This window comes from Bombus fervidus, chromosome 14, assembly GCF_041682495.2.
Source record: "Bombus fervidus isolate BK054 chromosome 14, iyBomFerv1, whole genome shotgun sequence".
Lineage (NCBI taxonomy): Eukaryota > Metazoa > Arthropoda > Insecta > Hymenoptera > Apidae > Bombus > Bombus fervidus.
This window is the reverse complement of record NC_091530.1, coordinates 9,151,111-9,172,132: the sequence shown is the minus strand read 5'-3', so window position 1 is coordinate 9,172,132 and position 21,022 is coordinate 9,151,111. Positions and strand designations below refer to the sequence as shown.

The 21,022-nt window shown below is 34.2% G+C and overlaps 4 protein-coding genes across 9 annotated transcripts in view; 2 read left to right on the top strand and 2 right to left on the bottom strand.

Annotated features, from left to right (window-relative positions):
- The window catches only part of Sns (sticks and stones), a 479,087-nt gene extending 469,902 nt beyond the window's left edge, over positions 1-9,185 (top strand). For 4 of the 6 annotated variants that reach the window (XM_072016811.1, XM_072016812.1, XM_072016814.1 and 1 more), the window contains exons 17-18: positions 360-546; positions 777-9,185. In XM_072016811.1, the coding sequence (XP_071872912.1) occupies positions 360-546; positions 777-1,204 (615 nt within the window). In that variant the 3' untranslated portion in view covers positions 1,205-9,185. Of the gene's footprint in view, positions 1-359; positions 547-776 lie in introns of those variants that run through there. The other 2 variants (XR_011801606.1, XM_072016815.2) reach the window with 2 other exon arrangements.
- A 4,518-nt stretch (positions 9,186-13,703) lies between these two features.
- On the bottom strand, positions 13,704-19,474 carry LOC139994212 (E3 ubiquitin-protein ligase ZNF598). The gene is made up of 3 exons (XM_072016649.1): positions 19,317-19,474; positions 18,413-18,952; positions 13,704-18,290 (listed from the first exon to the last, which is right to left on the bottom strand). The coding sequence occupies exons 2-3, from the start codon at positions 18,824-18,826 to the stop codon at positions 15,972-15,974; spliced, it is 2,733 nt and encodes a 910-aa protein (XP_071872750.1). The 5' UTR covers positions 18,827-18,952; positions 19,317-19,474; the 3' UTR covers positions 13,704-15,971.
- Positions 13,843-14,799, top strand: Arf102f (ADP-ribosylation factor 2). The gene has a single exon (XM_072016661.1). The coding sequence runs from the start codon at positions 13,843-13,845 to the stop codon at positions 14,383-14,385; it is 543 nt and encodes a 180-aa protein (XP_071872762.1). The 3' UTR covers positions 14,386-14,799.
- Positions 19,475-19,924: 450 nt separating the features above from the next.
- On the bottom strand, positions 19,925-20,967 carry Taf12 (TATA-box binding protein associated factor 12). Its single transcript, XM_072016660.1, has 3 exons — positions 20,622-20,967; positions 20,365-20,557; positions 19,925-20,275 (listed from the first exon to the last, which is right to left on the bottom strand). The coding sequence occupies exons 1-3, from the start codon at positions 20,856-20,858 to the stop codon at positions 20,148-20,150; spliced, it is 558 nt and encodes a 185-aa protein (XP_071872761.1). The 5' UTR covers positions 20,859-20,967; the 3' UTR covers positions 19,925-20,147.
- Positions 20,968-21,022: the final 55 nt, after the last annotated feature.

Here is a 21,022-nt window from a genome sequence, read left to right as displayed (position 1 = left end):
ATTTCTTGCAGTACCCTTAAATATAGGCAGGTTACAGGGTGGATGTTTAGAGGTAGTTTCCATGCACGTAAAACATACCGAGAATACTCGTAATGTATCAGAATGATGAAGTTAATGTCGATACAGCAGCGCGAAGTATCGCTTTAATGCATGTGAAACTGGTAAAGTACTTATTTACAATTCATACTGATACGCTACGAACAGTAGGAACACAAAATTCCAGGAAATTGTTCGATTAATGATTCGTTTTGTTGAGTTTATTCGTTAATAATTTCATAGAAAAATTTCAGGTTTTCCTTAACTTTGGATACGTTAATTTAACGAAACGCTTTCTCTCTTCTCTTTCACCGACATAACAGGACGAAGGACGAAAAACCGCAGCTAGCACGTATTTGATAGATCAAACTATACAAGATTTTGGGAAAGGGAACATGGAGATGCAGGTACATCATCAAGGAACTCTTGGTCGCCGTAGCAACCACATTCAACCACCGATGAGCATGGATTCACCGCCACAGAGAACAACGGCCAGTGGTACACTTTCTGGTAAATTTCTTAAAGTTCCCATTCAGAAATTTTAGAAGATGTTATCTTTCGAGCGTAGAATTCCTTCAGCAGTCTTATCAGAAGTTCTTCAGAACTCAAAGCTGTAACAGGGTTTATCAGAAAATTAACATATTTCTATTTCTCCGTGGAAGTTAAGCATTAAACCTTCGAAGTTGCGCCTCTCTTCGCACGAAAAAATGCTTACTCAACACAGCTTCTCTTCTTTTTAGTTTCAAAATCGAGTTACATCGGAAACCCCAGTCCAGCGCCGCCAAACGACGTGAACTTTTACAGCGTGGAGATCGACAATGGCCGCTACATGGGCTACGAAACAAATCATAGTCCGATTCCGGTGGTTGGTGAACCAGGCTCGGGTAGTTATTATACATCCATGAGTCCGACCGGACATATGATGTCGAGCCACATGGGCAGCGGGACTAGCACGCTAACACGTAGCAGGACCTTACCACGTCCAGTCCCGCCACCGGATGTAACCGTGATGACCGCTGGCTCAAAATCACCGATACCACCATCGGTACCTCCACCACCTACCACTTTTGCTCGGTCGGTATCCAGCAACGCGCACACTCATGGCCACCCATTATCAACATTCACCCCTACACCAGCTTATTCTGATATCGATGGCCATCTTGTCTGAGGATCACCGATATTCGGCCCTAGTTCGGTGCGTGGTAAATACCGTGCTGTACCAAGGGACGAGACTATCACCGTGACAGAAAGAACCACCCGGCTCTAATACACATCTCGACTTGTGGCTGTTGACCATGGAACTACTTCGCGGATCTTCAACCTCCGTTCATCGTTCCCGGCGTCACACTGAGCTACATGTACTATGATTATATCGGTTCGATATCGTGCGAGGACCTTGAATCGCAGAATCTTTTTCGGCTACGTTTGTGTGCGATTATGAGTTTCGTGTGGGTGCTCCGACGACCTTTTCTCGTACATATTATCCTCCTTGAACACGAAAGAAAGTAACAGAAGTATGTAAATAGGAAGAGAGAGAGAAAGAGGAACCGAGATGTTGCGGTTTCTATACGTAATTTTTAAGAAGCACGCGGTAACGCCGTTGCAAGACGCAGTAAATGCATTCCTTACGCACTGGTTTCGTTGGTTTTTCGCGGACACGATTATCGAAGATACGTACTTCGAACTTGGATCGTACTATGGATCGATCGTACAATTACGTTTTTCGCATATCACGTGTTAAGAAGAACGATCGACGCCCGGTGAACAAGCACGCTGCAATCGACTCGGAAGATATCTCCGTGACACCACAGTTCTAGCATGCTGTCAGTGGTTTCTTTATTTTCTTCTTTTCTATATCCATTTCCTTTTTCTCTTTTTTTAGTTTTATGGCTTTTAGTCGCGCTTGTTCGTGCAGTTTTTTACTTCTTTGTGACGACTTCGTAGTGATACGTAAGAACGTTTTAAACGTGAACTAAATGGAAAACGACGAACTTATGGATGGAAGAAACTCGACTGGAAGTGCTCATTTCTTCGCCGAAGAGGATACAGAGGTACGCTATGGACTGTATAGTCGGGTTAAGTTACGTTTTACTCGTTGGTACATCAACTGGATATACTCATGAGATCCAACAGTAAATTAGAATACGTACATTAGGAAGAGGAAATGTACTAATGAAACGAAATATCAGGGAACTTCACGAGCCACAACAATATATAACGACCTTTAGATTCTTCTTTGAAGAATACGTTATATTCACGATATAATCAGTTTCACTTGTATATTTCTTTTCTTTTTGTTAAAGAAATTCAAAACACGATGAATGCTAGTTATTTGTCAGTAAGATATCTTTCGAAAAATAGCGTTTTTGAAAGTAATCTCAATTTAAATCGATAATATCATCGAGGCCCTATCAGATTTTGCATCAGTCGCAGCATTAATGAACACAGTAATGCTACTTCATTATTGTATAGCGACGTAATTCGCGTAATCTCTTCAATTCCTTTCTTTCCACCTTTTTCTTTTTTTTTTTTTTATTTTTTATAAATAAGTCCGACCGTCCACAATTTCGTTTTGAAATTAGCCAACAAAACATCGATGCACTGGCGGACAGATTCTTGTTTGAAATTCTGAAGAGGAAGCGAGACAATCGTTTTAAACAGGGAAACAGTTGACTACGTTTGCAATCGATGTATAGCAGTCCAACTGATTTCCTTCTTCCCTTTCCCTCTTGCTCATTACAAGACGCGTTCTCTGTGTTAACGGTGTGAACGGTTCATACTCAAAGAGGAAAAAATGGTGATACGTGCGATAAGCAGAAAAGCTAGTTACGAGAAATGGAGTAGGCTACGTATGTATAGTCGATGGATGGAAACGCATAAGTTTGAGTAACGAACTCAAATTGCACGATAAGTACTACAATGCTAAGAGACGTTTAGGTAAGGGAATTCTAAGACAATGCACGAAATGTACAAGTGATTTCGCTTCGGCCTTCTCGAGCTTATTATACTTTGGCAGATCGATATATTGTTTGACACATGAATCGTTCAGAAGCCACGTTGATGTACTCCGTAAATTGAAAGGCGATGATGTTACAAACGCTACTTTGCCAAATTTACCTATTTATATGGTTTTCTTGCGATGAATGAACATATGGAAATCGTTTGTTTCTTGAGAATTGGATATTGATCGTATACTATAATATACGATCTACTATATAATATAATTAAGAAATTTATAAAAGGCGGAGTTAATCAGTCTGGCTTTTGAAAGGCTCGCATTTGAGACGCGATTCTCGCGCTTCTTTCGACTCTCGTGGTTAGGAGAGTGATGCGAACGAAAGTTTCTATAAAACTCAATTTTCCAAGAACAGACTCGACCCGAAATTTGAACAACTGTTTCTTTCTCTTCGCGAGTATCGTTTCCTGTATACTACAGAAAAATATGTACATACGAAATGTGTTTTGCATATCGTAAGTTTTTTTAGATCGCTCATCTTATTTTCGACTCGTAACTTGTTCTATCTTTACGAACGTTATCGAGTGATCGTTTTACTTTTTTGAATTGTGAATTTTGAAGTACGTAGAAATTGCGATTTCTCACTGCCGAATTCCTAAAGTCAATATTAATACGAATAGTTTAATTGATTGCATTGTATCGTGAAACACATTTACGTAGGCGCTATATTGTACGCCACTATTGTCAAGAGAATTGGCGCGAAACAAAATGACGAATACTACAAAACAATTGACGCGTTAATTCTATTTCATGCGTGCGATGAAAAAGTTTTTCCTTTCTCCGATGGAAATAATTGATGTTTCGTTACGTTACAATTACAATTACAGCACAAATACGAACGAACAATAAGCAGAATATTTATAGTGTAAACGGTTTTCACGTGACATCCAGCGAGTGCTAATTTTGTTTTCTATCTTGTTATATGTAGTTTTATCATTCTGGTACGTTTTGTAGTAAATGAACGATTACTAACGATTTATTATTGCGGTACGATCGATGATATTTGCGACTGAATTTACAAAAAGAATATGCCAAATATTTACAAATATTATTAGTTATCGATTAGCAGTGATATTTATAAAGATAGCTAGTAAGTAACTTTCTTTTTAACTACGATATTACGATATGACGTCACTGCCAAATTTTTATTTCTGTGCCGCGAAAAAATACGAAACTTTTTTATATTTAATTGATATGACAATTATTAGATCACGTGAAAACGGTTGACTTGTTATTGACAGAAAGGAAAAAGACATGTTAAGACGGTAATAACTTAAAAACCATCTATATATTCTATCCAGACGAAGGTATAATATCGCAACGAAACGATATGATATTACTAAAAAAAAAAAAAAATTCTGAGAGGAAATGTAATCAACATAATCAGTGAAATCTATACACAACAGAAATTTAAAGAAAGAGAAAAGAAGTAGGAAAGACAGACAAACAGGTAGAAAGCAAAGAAGTAAAAGTGAGTGTCTTGGAGTAGTGATATCTTCAAAAAAGACAATAGTACATAAGTTTAATTATACGAGTATGAGTTTAGTTAAGAGTAAACTATTTCCCTGGCACAGCCAAGTTAGAAGTTGCATTTTTGCATAAAAAAGGTGGGGATCTTTATGCAAAACTATAAGACAGAAAAGACGTAGTTCAACTAAATGTTTATATATATATATTTTTGCATTTGTTTCCATTAAAAATTGATTATCCTTGTAAATAGTGCGATATGTCTCAGCGTTTCACACACTCCAGAAAAAAAACAAGTAATTAAAGAAAATGGATCATATGAGGGTCTCACTTTACCTAAGCTATAATGAAGTATTGTATAGGATTATTACACGCTAGGCCACGTATTATATCTGAAAGAAAAGAAAAAAAAGAGGAAGAATTATTCCAGTTATCGGACGAGACAACGTCTTTCCGTTTATCGAAAGCCTAAGTAGTCGACATATATTTTTGAAAAGAAAGAAAAAAAAAGAGATACAAAAAGACACACTGCATATGTTTGGCCTATTGTAAGAGAGAGAGAGAGAGAGAGAGTCTCGCGAACACACGATGACGCGTGAAGCGCCACGAGTGACAAAAGCTCGTATTAAAAAGTCGGTCAATAAGGTGTAAGTTTCGTTCAATTTCCATGAAAGGAAGATCGTTACGATCGATACGCGCCCAATCGGAATTTCTTCCAATGAATTCGAACAGTGAGATAACGAGAGCAAAAAAAGAGAAAAGATAAAAGAAAAGAACGTGAATCGATGTTCGCTATGTTGTGTATGATCATCGAGAGATTACGTTGAGAAAACTACGCACGTCCCTGGTAACTGTCATTCCGCTTCTAATTTGGCTCGCGTATCGTATGGATGTAAGTTAAGGAATACGTAATAAGTAAGGTTGCTCTACAGATACGCAATGACGCGGCGGCGCCACTCGCATATCCAAGCACAAACACGTTCGCGCGCACGCGCTAAATTGAAACTCGTGCCAAACCGCGCGAAATTAAATTAACACGAGAATCGCTGCGTAGAAAGGCATGTATATCCCGAGCAATCATACTTACGTCGGAGTCTCGAAACCGGATCCAGCGTGAACGATAGTTGTCGACAATCAATCGCATCCTACACTATTTTCACTCTCCGTTCTACCGCGATCATCGATCGAGCTATCGATTCGTGAATTGGATCGATTTCGAGTTTCCTGTGGTGTCTCTGTGTAGGGTATCCTTGAATACGCACACGTAACATAGGAAGGAAAACGAAAGAATAAATTTACACATGCAGCAAACAAGGAAGGAAAGAGAAAGAAACCGGAAGGGTGTCGTTCACAGAATCGATATATTGTATACTTTTCTGCGCCGTTGTCATGTGTGTTTTATGCTTGAGAACTGTTTGAAAGTTTTACGAATAATAACGTTTTCGTAGCATGCGCTATTGTTATTTCATTAATCGGGGAGGACACTGATTTGTTACGGTAGATTCTACAAAGCTTAAAGAAAAAAAAAAAGAAACGTGTATTGTTAACCGCTGCTGTTGTGTATGGAGCCGCACCGTTCGGCTTAGACTGATGATAAAATTCACGTATGCTCAATTAGAGATCATGTTTGCGCATAATTAAGAATTCTATTTACATATACATGTTTTATATTTGTAATTAACGAAAATCATCTATACCTAATATTACCTGATATTATTAGATTATGTAATCTCCAAAGTATTTGCTCATCAAAGTGCTAGGCATGTTAGACGGACCGATATTCGTCCAAAATGGTACCTTGGAGATGGACATACCATCTAACAGTACGATATTTGATATTTTACACAATAATTAATAATTCCGTTGATTATTCTAAGACATAGTCAATCCTAATTATACAATCATTAAGATACGAGGATATATATATATATAAATTAACCGTTTTACATGTATATAATGTACATATACGAAACTTAGATAGACAAGAAAACAAAAGGGAAAAAATTGAAAAAGAAATGAAATACATAAACGAATTAAAATATCAAATTTAAGAAAAACGATCGAGAGCTTTCGTAACTAGATAAATGTTCGTATCGACTTTTGATGTTTTTTCTTCGTATTCGTTTTTTCTATTCTTTCCTCTTTTAAAAGAAAAATATAACATACAACGGAAAAAAAGACGAATATAAAAGAAAGAAGAATGATTCTCTCGCCGACGATGCTATTGCGATTATACTTACATGTCGTTGAATTTTATAATACGAGGGCGCTGCGCAGAAACGGCATGAAGTTGCGACAAAACTCGCGAGTTTACAATAAATCGCCGAAAGTGACGTGACGAATTTTACCGTAACGAACTTATCCGTTCCAAATTACCATTTCCACACAAGAGGCGAAGACTGGTTTATAAAATACACGAGTCGTTTTTTGTCATTTTTTAATGCTGTTCGGATGACTCGATTTTATATTCGATTTCAGATTTCTTATTCGTTAGAACGAAACACGAAAAACATTCAATTACGATATTCTTCAATCTCGATAATCGATTGTTGCGTTTCATTGCGAATCGACAGGCGAGAAATCTCGCGCTCGAAACAAAAAACGGGCGATCGCTTTGAGAAACTTTTTCGAATGTACTTTTTCAAAATTTGCATAGTTATATAATAACTACCAAACGAGTAACGAAATCAACAACTTTGAATCTGTAAAGTATTCGATCGAAATTTATTTAAACGTTTGCTTTGTTACAAATGAGAATAATAAAAATCGATACAAAATTTAAAGGTTAAAAAATCTCAAAGTAGGTTTCTTGCGCGTCCAAACAAAAGAAAGAGAAGAATATATCGCGTATATCGAGCGATACTGATAAACGATATATCGTTAAGCGTATCATCAGATATATGTTGCTTCCGTTTGTGTGCCAATAAAGAAAAATCGACATTCTTGATGTATAAATATATGAAACTTAATGAGAACGATATTATTGTTACGCGGGCCGCCGATACGGCTAATTTTTTCTGATCAGAATTTACGATGCAATGTCATTCTTTGGAGCAATCATCGCTGTTCATAAGTACAACCGATTTAAAAAAAAAAAAAAGTAATTACCGGAGAGGGGAAGAAGGAATTCTCCGATGAAAGAGAAAAAAAAGCGAAGAAAGAATGGGAGGAAAAAGGAAATCGTGTAATATAAACTAAGCTACCAAGCAACTGGTACGCATTAATTACTTGTATATATACATAGTATTTTTACATTCTAATTCTAAATTACATTTCCAATTCTAAACGGTATAACATTACTCTGTGAGCTTCGCTTGTCGTCTGTGTATATACCATCGATAACGTTTCTGACGTTGATTCGCCTTAAGGAAAAATATTCATAGATAAGCCGCGAACTGCGAACCTGGCAATGCTCGACAAATATTATTCCCCTCCTTGTGCTTGTTTCACTGCACCCTCTGCACAAGATTCAATAACACACGCCTCGTGCCTTCATCGCACTTAAATTAATTAGAATGTGTAATATTATGGTCGCGCGTGTAATATTCCTAAACGTGATATATTCGCGGGATATATCGTTCGCTATTCTCTGGAATATACTTCAATAAATTTCGCGATTCTCTTATGATTGCATCAACTTGTACAATACACCGTATTTAACCCATTCAGTACGAAACAATGAAATAATGCGTGTAAAATACGTAAGCGCAATATTATTGCACAGTAACAAATTTGAAACTCTGAAAATTCGAACGTCTTGAAAATTTAAAAATAAAATGTTACGTTAATGCAACGTTGGTCCTTAATGGGTTAACATCGAATGATTCAAGCTACTGTATAATTCATTTCATTTTATTTAAAATAACAGTTTGAAAGCTCTTGAGAGGCTGTTTTCGTTCATAACATATCCGCGAATATTTTCGTACGTGCATCTCACGCGACCATAAATCATATAGGATGACAAGAAGAATACTCGATTGTGTACGTCGTATTACGATGTATTCGATGTTTATACTCGTAATTTAACTTCTATTTAAGCTATATGCTCATAGCGAATGTGATCGTATCTCCCCGAATATAATGTCACGGCGTATAAAAGCGAAGAGCAACGCTCATCGAAATACACTTGGATAATCTACGCACGCATCTTTAATCGTTAACTTAACACGATAACATCGCCTCTCGTGGCTTAACGTTATCGAGCTTTGCCCCTTTTTTCCCCCTACAGGAGAAGGAACTTCGCCAGAATTCGTCGTATCGATTCACTTTTTTTTTATTTGCTTATTCATTTCTACACACAGAGACAGAGCGAAGCTCAACATACTAGTCCTTACTTTAAAACCAAAGTAAAGAGATAAAACACAAACATTGTATAGCTTTTAAGAATCTCCATTACGTATTCACACCTGTGTGTCTATACAGAGAAGGCATAATTATAACTAAATAATTCAGTCATCGTAACTAGGTAAATGACTAACCGATAAGCGAATAGATAAAAAAGAAGATACAATGTTAAGCCACTCGTTAAGTGTACTGTTTTATTTTAATTCATTTTTTACTACACGATTAAAATTTTATCTAGCAACCTTCGTCGGCTAGGAATGTAAATTCTGTATCTGTACATTGTTTTCCTATTTCAACTATTAAAAGTGATCGTCAACTTAAACGTTATGTTGTTCTTATTTATTCTTTCACAAGATATCCATACTAATTTTATTAATCAATAAACAAACAATAAACAACAAGACTCTGTTTATTCCAACACCATATATTTCGAACGAAATTTTAATTATTGCTTAATAAAATGTACCTTTATTAATTGAACTCTTATATTAATATAATAATATAACTATATAATTTAAATTGTAACGGAACTCGACAGCAAAATACCACCACTCGACACTAAGTAGAGTCGGACGACGGCAGCGCAGACGGTTAGTATCTTAGGTTACGAACGTTCGGAACCCGGGTTTCAAATCCCGGCGACCGGAGTTCCGATTTTTCCTCTACGACCCAAAAATGAGAAGAAAAATCCAGCAGTACCCCAGCAGCACCATCTACACCCGCAGCATAGCCTTTCCTTTGTACTGATTGCATTTATTTTAAGAATAACTAATATATTTTGTCACGATAGGCAAGGCAGAGTACAAATTTTTCTCAGAAAATAAAAAAGCAAACTAAAATTAAATACCGAAAAATATATTGTATGCATGTTTTAGGAAAAGCCAGAAATTATAAATGAAGCGATATGATGAAGTTTAAACACGGTTAAATTTGTGTAAAATTCGCAAGAGCGGTCAATTTGACCGCACCGGTAGGTTTAGTGTTAAACGAACTTAATAAAGTTATTCTTCGTTTTAATTATATTATATTAAAATACTATCAGTCTTAACCATCAATTAACATAAAAGTCAGGAAATCAACGAGAATAAAATCATCAAATATTTCCCGTGCGATTCTTGTGCATTAAACGCGAATGTAAAAATAAATACGATATTTAAAATAATTTACAGATTCTTAAAAATGTTAATCCTCTAAATAAGACGTAAAAAATATTTATCAGAATAAGTAATTATGAATAAAAATTGTTTATTCTTTCACTACTATTCAAATCTATGTATCAATATATACTTTCCCCAGTAGATCCAGACATCATTTGTCAGCCACTTACCTTTTCTCTTCAGTGTAAACGCGGTGAGGTGTAATGAGGTGTAAGGTGCAAGTGCCCAAGAAATACTCTCGATGTTCAACAATAAAGTTTATTTAACAATTAACAGTCAACAATCAATAATCACAACGATCACGCTTCTCGAATATGTTTGCTTCGCTGTTACACTAGATCCTTCGCACTTCGCTCTTCAAAACAGAATGAATCTTTTGAACCGAATGGATTCTTTTTTTTTTTTGTTTTGTTATCCTCGATATCCCACTACGCACGTGTTTATTAGACGACCGTGACTGCTGCCGCGCATGCTTTCTTCCGAATATTCGGTGTTACGTCGGCCAACTCTCTACCTGGACCAGGCGTCGCATCGCGAGCGGGATGGCAACCATATGTCTGCACATCCTTATTGCGTACTCTAAAGAATCTCAAGGACCGACCATAAATCTTAGAAAATTCCAACAAAAGTCTCTCAGGTCGAACAAGGATCTTTTCTACGAAAGTATTTTCTAAGATCTCTGGTTTGTGTCCGGAAAACACTTAAAATTAGTTATTTTTCACACGTGCGCTGCTTCCCACCACCAACCTTCTATCGAGGGCGGCTAAGACCCCTCCTAGTCCACCAACAATCGTAATGGCCAATAGAAACAATGTCTATTACCCTCACTTTCCTGGCCAAAAAACTGTCATCAACGAATCCGATGATCCCGTGCGTTAGACACACCCTTTCCTAGCTCTCCTCTGACACAGCATCGTCACTCTCAGGGTAGTCCATTTTCGTCGTCCGAACAGTCAATAAGTCTACCACGATTCTACCTTCAAATCAATCCGTTTGTAAAGTCTAACTATCTCATCGAGAGATATCGTCAAATCGGGTCATATTTTCTGTAACGCATTAACTGTACTCATCGTCAAATACTTGTGACGCTCATAATATTGTGTGATATATCGTTGAATATATATGTCATATTAACCTGTTAACACAGCGTTGATTTCACTTAACCACCCCTGTTATCCTAATCGAAACACGGGGAACGACTATTTCGCGGCGTCGATTAGCCGAATCGTAGCGAGAATTTACGCCTCTCGCTGACGCGTTTTCCTCGCGACCGCGTCTCTCCGCGAACGGTCGTAACATTCGGCGAAAGAATCATAAGGATATCGATGGTACATTAGGCATGTCGTCTTTACGCCTTGATGATATAGCGCTTTATGTCGCGAAGCTGTCACGTAAAATAAAAAAGAGAAATCGAAGATGAAAAATAAAAGATAAAAATAAAGAAATAGAAAGAGAAAATTTATTTCTTAACATTTGGTTTACACTAAATACAATTCACTTCTGAATTCCAGCCGCGACTTTTCAAGACTGAAACTCTTACAACTTGACTTTCGGCGGAATCCGATTCTTTTTCTTTGTCATCCCTCAATATTTCCACTATCCACGCGTTTGTTAGGCGTTCTCGAATATTCGACGAAAGGACCGTTGGGATATTGAGGGTTCATTAGGAACCTCGCTTCATTTCCGTCATCAGCCCATTGGTTCCGAAGTACGGCCTGCACAGCGGTAACGCCTAATTGAAGTCTTGTATACGTTTAATCTTCTACGTTTCGCATAAGGAATTAGAGTAAGTTCATCACTTACTGAAAAGCAAATAAATATTCAAGAAGTTAGTATACAACCATTATCTCGCTACGCTATAAAATCGATGTTGATAGATTTCTTGTGTGTCATTAGCTTTTTTAATGAATGCAAATTTAATCTATAATAATGGATATAAATTTTATGAATTCTAATTGAATTATTGTTACGTCCGCTGTAGACATAGAATTAAGCGGACCGCAATAATCCTAAGGAACTGTCATAAAACGAGGATTTTTTATTTACCATTAAGGCATTAAACATCTTCGAGTCAAGAGGTTCCTTATGGTTATTGCTCCAACAGCAAAAAAACTTGAGAAACATGGGTTTTCCCATGTTCCGGGATTCCACCTGCAAGCGACAAGTGGTGGGGCGATCACCACCGAGCAAGAGATTTCCTTTGCGACAACATCGTCACCGGACTTCATTGGTTCATCGATGTTAGAACAGTCAACATCTCCTTGCCGGGTTTCCACCCTTCAATCATTCACCTACTTCGTTCATATCTACGCATCAGCGTAACTATCTTCTTTACAAAGTTGTTGGAAATATATAATACTTTTGGACTGTTAACCAAGTGTTATACTCATTAAACTACCTCTATTATCCTAATTGAAATAGGGGATCGATCAGTTTCCTGGCGTCGACTGTCTAATCATAACGGGAATTTACGACTCCCATTGACGTGCTTCCTAGCGATCGCGTCTCTCCGCGACTGGTCGAATAAACAATTATTATTATAAAATATACACAAGAAATAGAGTAAATTTAATGAAAATAGATAAAATAGTAACAAAAGAGAGAAATGTTATGGAAATAAATTAATCCCGCAGAAAGTTTATTTTTAATACTTGTCACTGCTGTTTCTATTTAATAGAAATGACAAGAGAAGAGATTTCTCTTCCTTTTATATCTACGTCTCTGAGCAGTTTTTTATTTGTGTTTTACAAATAAGACTTTTTAACAGTTAAAGAACGAGATATTTATCTTCAGTCAAAAAACTGTTATTTTATAATAACTTATAATTTTCAAATATTACTAAGTAGAAAAGTCAATCTTCTATCACTATTTTTTTCTTCTTTTTGCCTTCTTAATAACTTGTGAAATAGTTTGTCATAGTTATGAAAAATTAATAATAGATTATTTGTATCATTAATGTTAATAGATTCTACGAAGAAAGGAATAAAAAGTAATTTTCAAATAAATATCTTAAATTATATATTAATTAAAAATAATATTACGTTATCAAACAAGTGAGAGATAAAATAAAAATACAAACGGTGAATGAAAAAGTTATTATTTTCATATTATATTTACATATTCGTAGATATAATTTAATGTGTAGATTTATTTTAATGCAGATTTAATATGCAAATTGTTGATTGAAATTTTGACATTGATAAAAATATAAACAACTCCATATTCTTGTTTCTTGCTTTTTCTTCCCGTAAACAATGTAAGTGTATTGCTATAAGTTGACAGAGCTATAAAAATCATTTGACCATTTTTGTGTAATATCATTCGTGAATTATTAGAAAACGGTCATTTATTACGGTAATTTTACAATAAAAATATTCTTACAAATTCCTTAAATATAAATAAGAACACGTTGCTTTTGAATTACGCGCTTGGTTATATAGTTAATAGGTTACATGACAGAATATGCGTTGTGTTGCATTCTGTTCTTGGTACATATATTGTGACTCATGAATTGGGTGTTGAAATAATAATTCAGTGTATTTTATAACCATATCTATCTACGTTTGCAAAGCTTACAATTAGATATTGCAAAAAGAAATGGTTATTTTAAGTCCTGCAATATTATCATCGCATTTTCGATCAGTACTTTAGGAGTTGGTGTGCGTGGCCAATTTTGCCAACTATTTCCGGAATAACCTCCGTAAGGTGTGTTAACGGCATCATAAACGTCGTAAAATAATACGCAGTTCCAATAATATTATCCCAAGGGGAAGGGTATTAGTTTAAGTAACTTCAGGCTAATTTAGTGTCTTCCCAAACAAAATGGGCCTAACAATTAGCAGCCTACTTACCCGGCTCTTTGGCAAAAAGCAAATGAGAATATTAATGGTGGGCTTGGATGCTGCTGGAAAAACTACCATATTGTATAAATTGAAACTTGGTGAAATTGTCACAACAATACCTACCATTGGCTTTAATGTTGAGACTGTTGAGTATAGAAATATATGTTTTACGGTGTGGGATGTTGGTGGTCAGGATAAAATCAGACCGCTATGGAGACACTACTTCCAGAACACACAAGGTCTCATTTATGTTGTTGACAGTAATGACCGTGAACGTATTGGGGAGGCAGAACGTGAATTAGCAAACATGCTAAAAGAAGATGAATTGAGAGATGCGGTTCTCTTAGTTTTTGCTAATAAACAAGATTTACCAAATGCCATGTCTGCAGCAGAACTTACAGACAAATTGGGGCTAAATTCCTTACGTGGACGTCATTGGTACATTCAAAGCACTTGTGCTACTCAAGGACATGGACTTTACGAAGGACTCGATTGGTTGAGTAATGAACTAGCTAAAAAGTGATAAAGCACTGTCGTTATTCATAATTTTCATGAACAATTTATTCATTGAGCATGGACGTAGAAGACAGGTTGCAATTTCCATTTTGTCAGATTACGCACTATGTGTACGATTTAATACCACTGTGATTGTAATTTTTAAGAAAGGAAACTACTTGAAATAATAGAATATAACTTGATTGACTCAGGACTAAAGACTGTCTGAGTCAGTGCTATATGCTGAAACAGGTTTTATTTTCAAACTGAAATTTTCCTTTAAAAGCAAAGCTGCGAACGAAAAATAAAACATGAATCAGATGAGTGTATAAATTTATCAGTTATATATTATCTGTATGTTACTTATCATCAATAGAGTTGTGAGTTTACTTAAAAAGTGTATCTTCAGATTGAAATAAATATAGAATATTTCTTCATTAAATTTGACACATGTATTGTTTTTATTCGGATAAAAATGTATTACAGATGTCATTTGTTTAATCTATTACTAACAGTTTCTACTGTAAGAAAAAAAAAAAGAAGTAGAAATAAATTCCTATACATTCATGCACTTTACTCTGCGTCTATGCAGTAAATTAAAAATTAAATATCATATATATTACCTAACAGTTTTTACTATGCTGTTTTTCAAATAGATAATAAATTGCAAAATGAATAATACTAACAGTAAATTATAAGAGTAAACATTTAAAACATCTACCTTTGTTCCCTTATTCGTAATTTTATCACTTCTTTTGTAATATGATTTACATTGTAAAGAATCACAGTTATAAATTAATGAAAAAATTTAGAAATAAATATATAAATTATAAATTTACAATTGTGTTTTATCTTCGTTATCTTCTTTTGTTATAGGAATTAAAATTCTATATTTTATAAAATAGGAAGATATAATAGACAAGCATGTTTTGTAGTCTTGTTTAACTTAATATAATAACTTTATTACAGTATGAAACAGTACATTATCATACATGCACTGTATAATGTATAACGTATCAAATAATTTGTTAATATGCAGTGTTACTCTTACGCATCATAAAATTTTATTCCATTTCTACTTCATATAAGACAATGAATAAATTACAGAAATATATTTCCTACTTATGAGTAATATATATATATATATATATATACACAGTAGTTTTAACATATGACAGAAAAGGGCACCAATTAAAATATTTTAGTATAGGATTTGTATATGAATATTTTGTTCAGAATGTGTCAGAAGTGTTAAATTGTTTAAACTCATTTACATAAAATTTGTTATACACAGAATTATTGACTTTGTTTGCTATATGCATTTCATAAAATTATTAATGCATACAACAATTTAATAACAAATTTTCTTCATTTTAGGCAGCAGTCATGCAGATCATTGTACAAATACCAAGTACATAATAATCAATTTGTCCAAACTATCTTTTTAATACTAAAAGCTGATACTTAGAATATGTTTTACCAGTAACTTCAAATTAATTATGATTATCTTACACTGATGCCATTCATAAAAATAATTTATTCAGCAGTTCCTTTATTCATAGCTTACAGAACCTTGGCAAAATTTGTAAGTTAATTAAAGGAACACAACTACACTCATTTGCGTACCCAAGAATTTTTTTGTGGCAGGACACTATTTTTACCCAATGCTGGAAAATGATTCTCTAATGTATGACTAGTCATGTGTGTTCGAAAATCAGAACCATTTTTTAAAACTTGACCACAGGTTGCACAAATTTCCAAACCTTTAATCTTATTGCCACTCTCCTTTTGATGAACTTTAAATAGTTCCTGCTGTTTTTCGATATCTGGTAAGAGGACTAAAAGCTCTGAAAATACGTTTTCGAAAGCGCTGAGACCCATAACTTCACGACAATGCGTATAATAATCTTGAGCGTTACATGTTCCTTGACGAAACAGTCCACTTATATATCGAAACTCCTCGATCTGATCATGTTGCATCAGAACCTCATTAACTTTGGCTACAAGACATTTATTCCGTTTCTGAAATTCGGGAGGATGTACATAATTATATGCACTATCGTGCTTACTGTTGTCTGGCAAGATAGAATAACTCTCTCCAGAACTGTTTGTGAAAGTCAATCCGTTACTATTGTTTATTTTATCCATGCTATTATATTTTATACAAAAACCAGGAGGTGGAGGAGTTGTTGTTCCAAATCCAGGTGGTGGATTCGTAAAACCTGGTGGTTTAGAACTACTGCCACTTAAAGCAGGAAAATCTTTTAAATGACGAACATTTCTATTAGTGGAATTTAAGCTATCTATTTTTAATTCGGTGCGCTTTCTCTGTACTCCGTTAGTAGCATTATTATCGATATCCGTATTTACAATTGCTTCATTGTCTGCATTTTTATGTTTTTTCTTTTCCTTTTTATTAATTTGTTCTATTTCCTTTAGAGGCTGAACATTTATATTTTTTGATGTATTTTCACTGTTAGTAATATCTGCATATTTCAATATAGACTGAGAACTTGATTGTACAGCATGTGTTTTATTCGTAATGGATGAACTTGTAGGTGTCTCACATTCTTTCTTTACTACAGCAGTACTTACATTCGTCTTCGAACTACTACCATCATTCCCATTAGCAGTATTGTTATTACAATTTTGTTTAACTTTTTTCTTTTTCGTTTTTCCTTTTGTTATATCAGTAGTCGTTTTTGCATTATTACTATTATTAGAACTTTGTGCTTGACTCCAGGAAGGAACTACTGTAATAGTTGATTGTTTCTTTGATTTAGATGACTTTGATAATGTAGGGAAATCTTCCCCAGATTGAATAGGTGGTGGAGAAGGTATCAATGGTGGTGAGGCCACCTTTTTAGGTTTTGGTGCCGATGTAGATGCTGATTTAGAGCAAGTCCATTGTAAAACTTCCTTCCAATGAGCCAAATTTGTATTACTACTAGTTGATGGTTCTGCAGAACCCAATGCCGGGAACGATTCCATTGAAAACTGAGTAGGACGAATTCTGATATTAGGACCTGAAACTTTTGTAGTAACAGTTCCATTTGGTTCATGATTTACTTGAATAGATACATTAGAAGTTGTACTCTTCTGGCTCTGTGTGCTTAACCCTGAAGCATTACTACTAGATACACTGAAGTTAACAGTTTTAGAAATACTAGTACTTCCTGATTCTAGTCCCAATGCAGGGAAATTTTCGTCTGTAACAGCAAGAGGCTGGGGTCTTATGGTACTACGAATTGTCACATTACCTCTCCCCTTACTTTGATTTAAGGTAGGTACAATAGGTGCAGTGTTACCCAGTGTTGGGAATTCTTCTGTACTCTGTACATCAACAGATGGTTGCTGTACAAAAGTAGGTTCGTTGTTTGACATAAATACATTTGAAGTATTTGGTGTAACTGTTTGCTGATATTCCCTGAGATTATAATCTCTCCCACCGTAATCTCTTGAATTTCTAGATGTTGATGGACCTAACATTCCTCTCCTATTCATTCGATTTTCTCCACGTGGAGCTAATGTAAATTCTAGTTCTAACATTCTTGCTTGCTTTGCAGCAGCTTTGCTCAGTTGTTTACTATGAACACTTGCCTTATGTGCTTTAAGATCTATATCAGTTCTGAAGACACTTGTAAATTTTTCCTCTACACACATTCCTTCTTCACATAAGAAATGTTCTTGTCTAAAATGATCTCGAAGATAATCATATGAGCTGTAATATTGATGTAAACCATCTGCATCACAAAAATGGCAATATAAGTGATCTCTTCGTAAGTGTCGGAATAATTCATCATTATCCATATATCGTTGATCACAAAATTCACATAATGGATGTCCTTTATGACTTTTGTCATCAATATCTCCTTTTCTTCTATGCTGAGCAAGATCAGGTCTTGTATAACAACGTCTTTCATGGGAAAATATCTGTTATAGGTAAAGTAAGCATTACTTAATAAAATTAAAAAATTTTATTAAACATGATAATCTTTAAAATATCCTTAATGTACATTTTAAAATAAGCTTGAAATTAAATGATATTTATTTACCTTTAAATTTTCTACACAAAGATCACAGTAATGTAACTCGTGTCGATGTCTCATATGATCTTTCAAACTATTAAAAGTACTAAACACAGGTCTTTCCTTGCAAATATAGCAAACATTAGCTAGTAAATCATAAAATTTACTTTGAATATCTGGTGTATTGAAATATATGTTATATCGTGTATCTATGAAATTGCCTTTATGTAATTGGCTAAAAGGTTTTATCTCCTTTGTGAATACAACTCTTGGCAAATCTTGACGACAAATGGGACATTCGTTTTGACAACAGAGCACTCTCATCCGAGTACTACATTCATAACATACAGGGTGTTCACACATACCAATGCTATAAATATCAACATTTTTGTAACATACAACACATGTGTTGTTACTCATACTTTCATTATTGGCAGACATTCTTTTTCACTAGATCTTCTTTAGAAATATCAAAAACTGTTATTATACACACTCTGTACACTCAGAATCTGTTAATTTTATTCAATTTCAATGAGATAAATTATCTGCTATGATGTTCTGCGCAATCTGCAACACAATTGACATTTCAGTTTCGATATATTTATTCTCTACTAAATACCGAATTATATGAGGAACTACTGTAATCGAATATTGCTTTCTTAAAAACTTTGATTAGTTATCAAAAGAATACCCTACTTGAACTGATAAAATACAATATACGAATGTACAAAATTTGGTTAGTATAATTTTTATATTTAACTAGCAGAGAGAAAATGAAAACATATATGCGTTCAGATCATTAGATTCACGATAAAACAAGTATTTTGCAAAAAAGAGACTGTTTATTTTTCGGATACTAACAATATAAAAATATTACCTAGTAAATTATAAAATATATTTTAAAAAGCAGGTAGAAAAGAATGAACAGTACCGTCCGAAAATTGTTCCAATAAGCAAGATGGTAATATCTCACAATATGTCCCTGAAAGAAAAAGGTTATCACGATTTATATATTAGACTATGATATGTATGTTGGTTGCTTTGATGAATTCAGCTCGATGAACAAGCAGGTTCCGGTTTCTTCTGTTTCAGTCATTACTAAATCAAAGAGTAACTAGATAAACTAGTGATTTAAATCTAGTACTATCTGACATTAAATGTAATTTGAATAAATATCAGAATGATTTCCTTAATTTGCATTTTCTTTTTACATAAAATAAAAGGTAAAAAATCAAAAGTATAATTTTCTGAAAAATATACTGAAAAAAGAATTAAAACTAAAAATTGTAAATCTTATACATTAATTTTATATGGACTTTTATACGAATAATTACCATTAATTAAGTTTTCGTATTCTTATTTGTTACTATAATATTTTTATTACAGAAATGAAATAAAATGAAATAAATGAATCCTTACTTTCTATATACAAATTTTCTTTCATATAAATTTAAGATACCAAATAAATTTTACAAATAAAAGATTTTATTTAATTTAATTTTAATTTAACAAGGATTATAATGAGAACGTTCTGTTAACTCTTTTCAGAAAAATAACATTTTAATGCGAATTTGAAGACATTCTGTATTTAAAATTATATACATTGCAAAAACTATATATAACTTATTGTATAATAATAATTTCTTCTCTTTTTATAAATATTAGTTATGTATATTACCCTAAGTATATTGTCATGTAAGAAATATACAAGAATCATCAGTTAAAGGTAAAATAACAATACAGAATGAAGTGTACAGAAGGACTAATATTTTTTAATCGATTTTCGTATAAGTGCCAATCTTTGTTTATGTGCTTCTGTAACTGTTGCACGTTTATATGGTCGTACTTCATCTGTGCCAAAACCAGGGATCCACATATTCCAATTTCTTTCTAAAAAAATTAAACAATAGTTCGTACAAACACATTTAATAACATATTGCATTGAATAGTTACTTATTTTATTACTTCTTATACGTTACCTAAATGTAACTGTACATCCTTTACTTCTACAGTATTTGCATGACGATGTTTAGCCAATAAGCATGCTGCATTTACAGTTGTTTCAACAAAATCATCTGCCAATTGTAATAACATTTCTTCTACATCATCATCTAACTGTTCGGTGGGATCTACCTCTTTCACTAGATCTTGTAATCTTGTTTTAGTCAGAAACTGAACACAATATAAAAAATTAAATAAAAACAATTTTATCATTTTTGTTCAATGATAAACATACCTGTGGAAAATCATTGAAGGAACTTTGTTGCTGTTGTGATTGTTGTGTTTGTTGTTGAGTAGAGGGTTGTTGTACTACCTGCTGTTTTGGAGGTTGTGATACAAATTGCGTCTGTTGAGATTGTGTCTGAGGCTGTAATATTTGTACTACTGTATTGCCACTTTGTACATCAGGCACAGTAGTCGATGCCTGAGTATTAGGTCCGATAGATTGTAGACTACCAAGTACTGGTGTCATATCAGAGTTTTTGTTCGTAATTTGTACAGAAACTGCTTATTTCGTCACGTCTTTCAGTTGTATGTTGCAAATCGAGAAAATTTGTTATAACTAGTACAGTCTACTGCCGTTAGATGGCTAAAACTAGCTATAACTTTCTTACTAGTACTCACCACGAAAGTATT

What these genes read in the sequence shown, in the direction of transcription:
- Arf102f (XM_072016661.1), top strand. Translation starts at nt 13,843, where the DNA reads ATGGGCCTAACAATTAGCAGCCTACTTACCCGGCTCTTTGGCAAAAAG.
- LOC139994212 (XM_072016649.1), bottom strand. Translation starts at nt 18,826, where the DNA reads ATGTCTGCCAATAATGAAAGTATGAGTAACAACACATGTGTTGTATGT. An exon ending in TTTGTGTAGAAAATTTAAAG is followed by an intron (nt 18,291 to 18,412) that starts GTAAATAAATAT and finishes TACCTATAACAG; the next exon opens with ATATTTTCCCATGAAAGACG.
- Taf12 (XM_072016660.1), bottom strand. Translation starts at nt 20,858, where the DNA reads ATGACACCAGTACTTGGTAGTCTACAATCTATCGGACCTAATACTCAG. An exon ending in CCTTCAATGATTTTCCACAG is followed by an intron (nt 20,558 to 20,621) that starts GTATGTTTATCA and finishes TATTGTGTTCAG; the next exon opens with TTTCTGACTAAAACAAGATT. An exon ending in GGATGTACAGTTACATTTAG is followed by an intron (nt 20,276 to 20,364) that starts GTAACGTATAAG and finishes TAATTTTTTTAG; the next exon opens with AAAGAAATTGGAATATGTGG.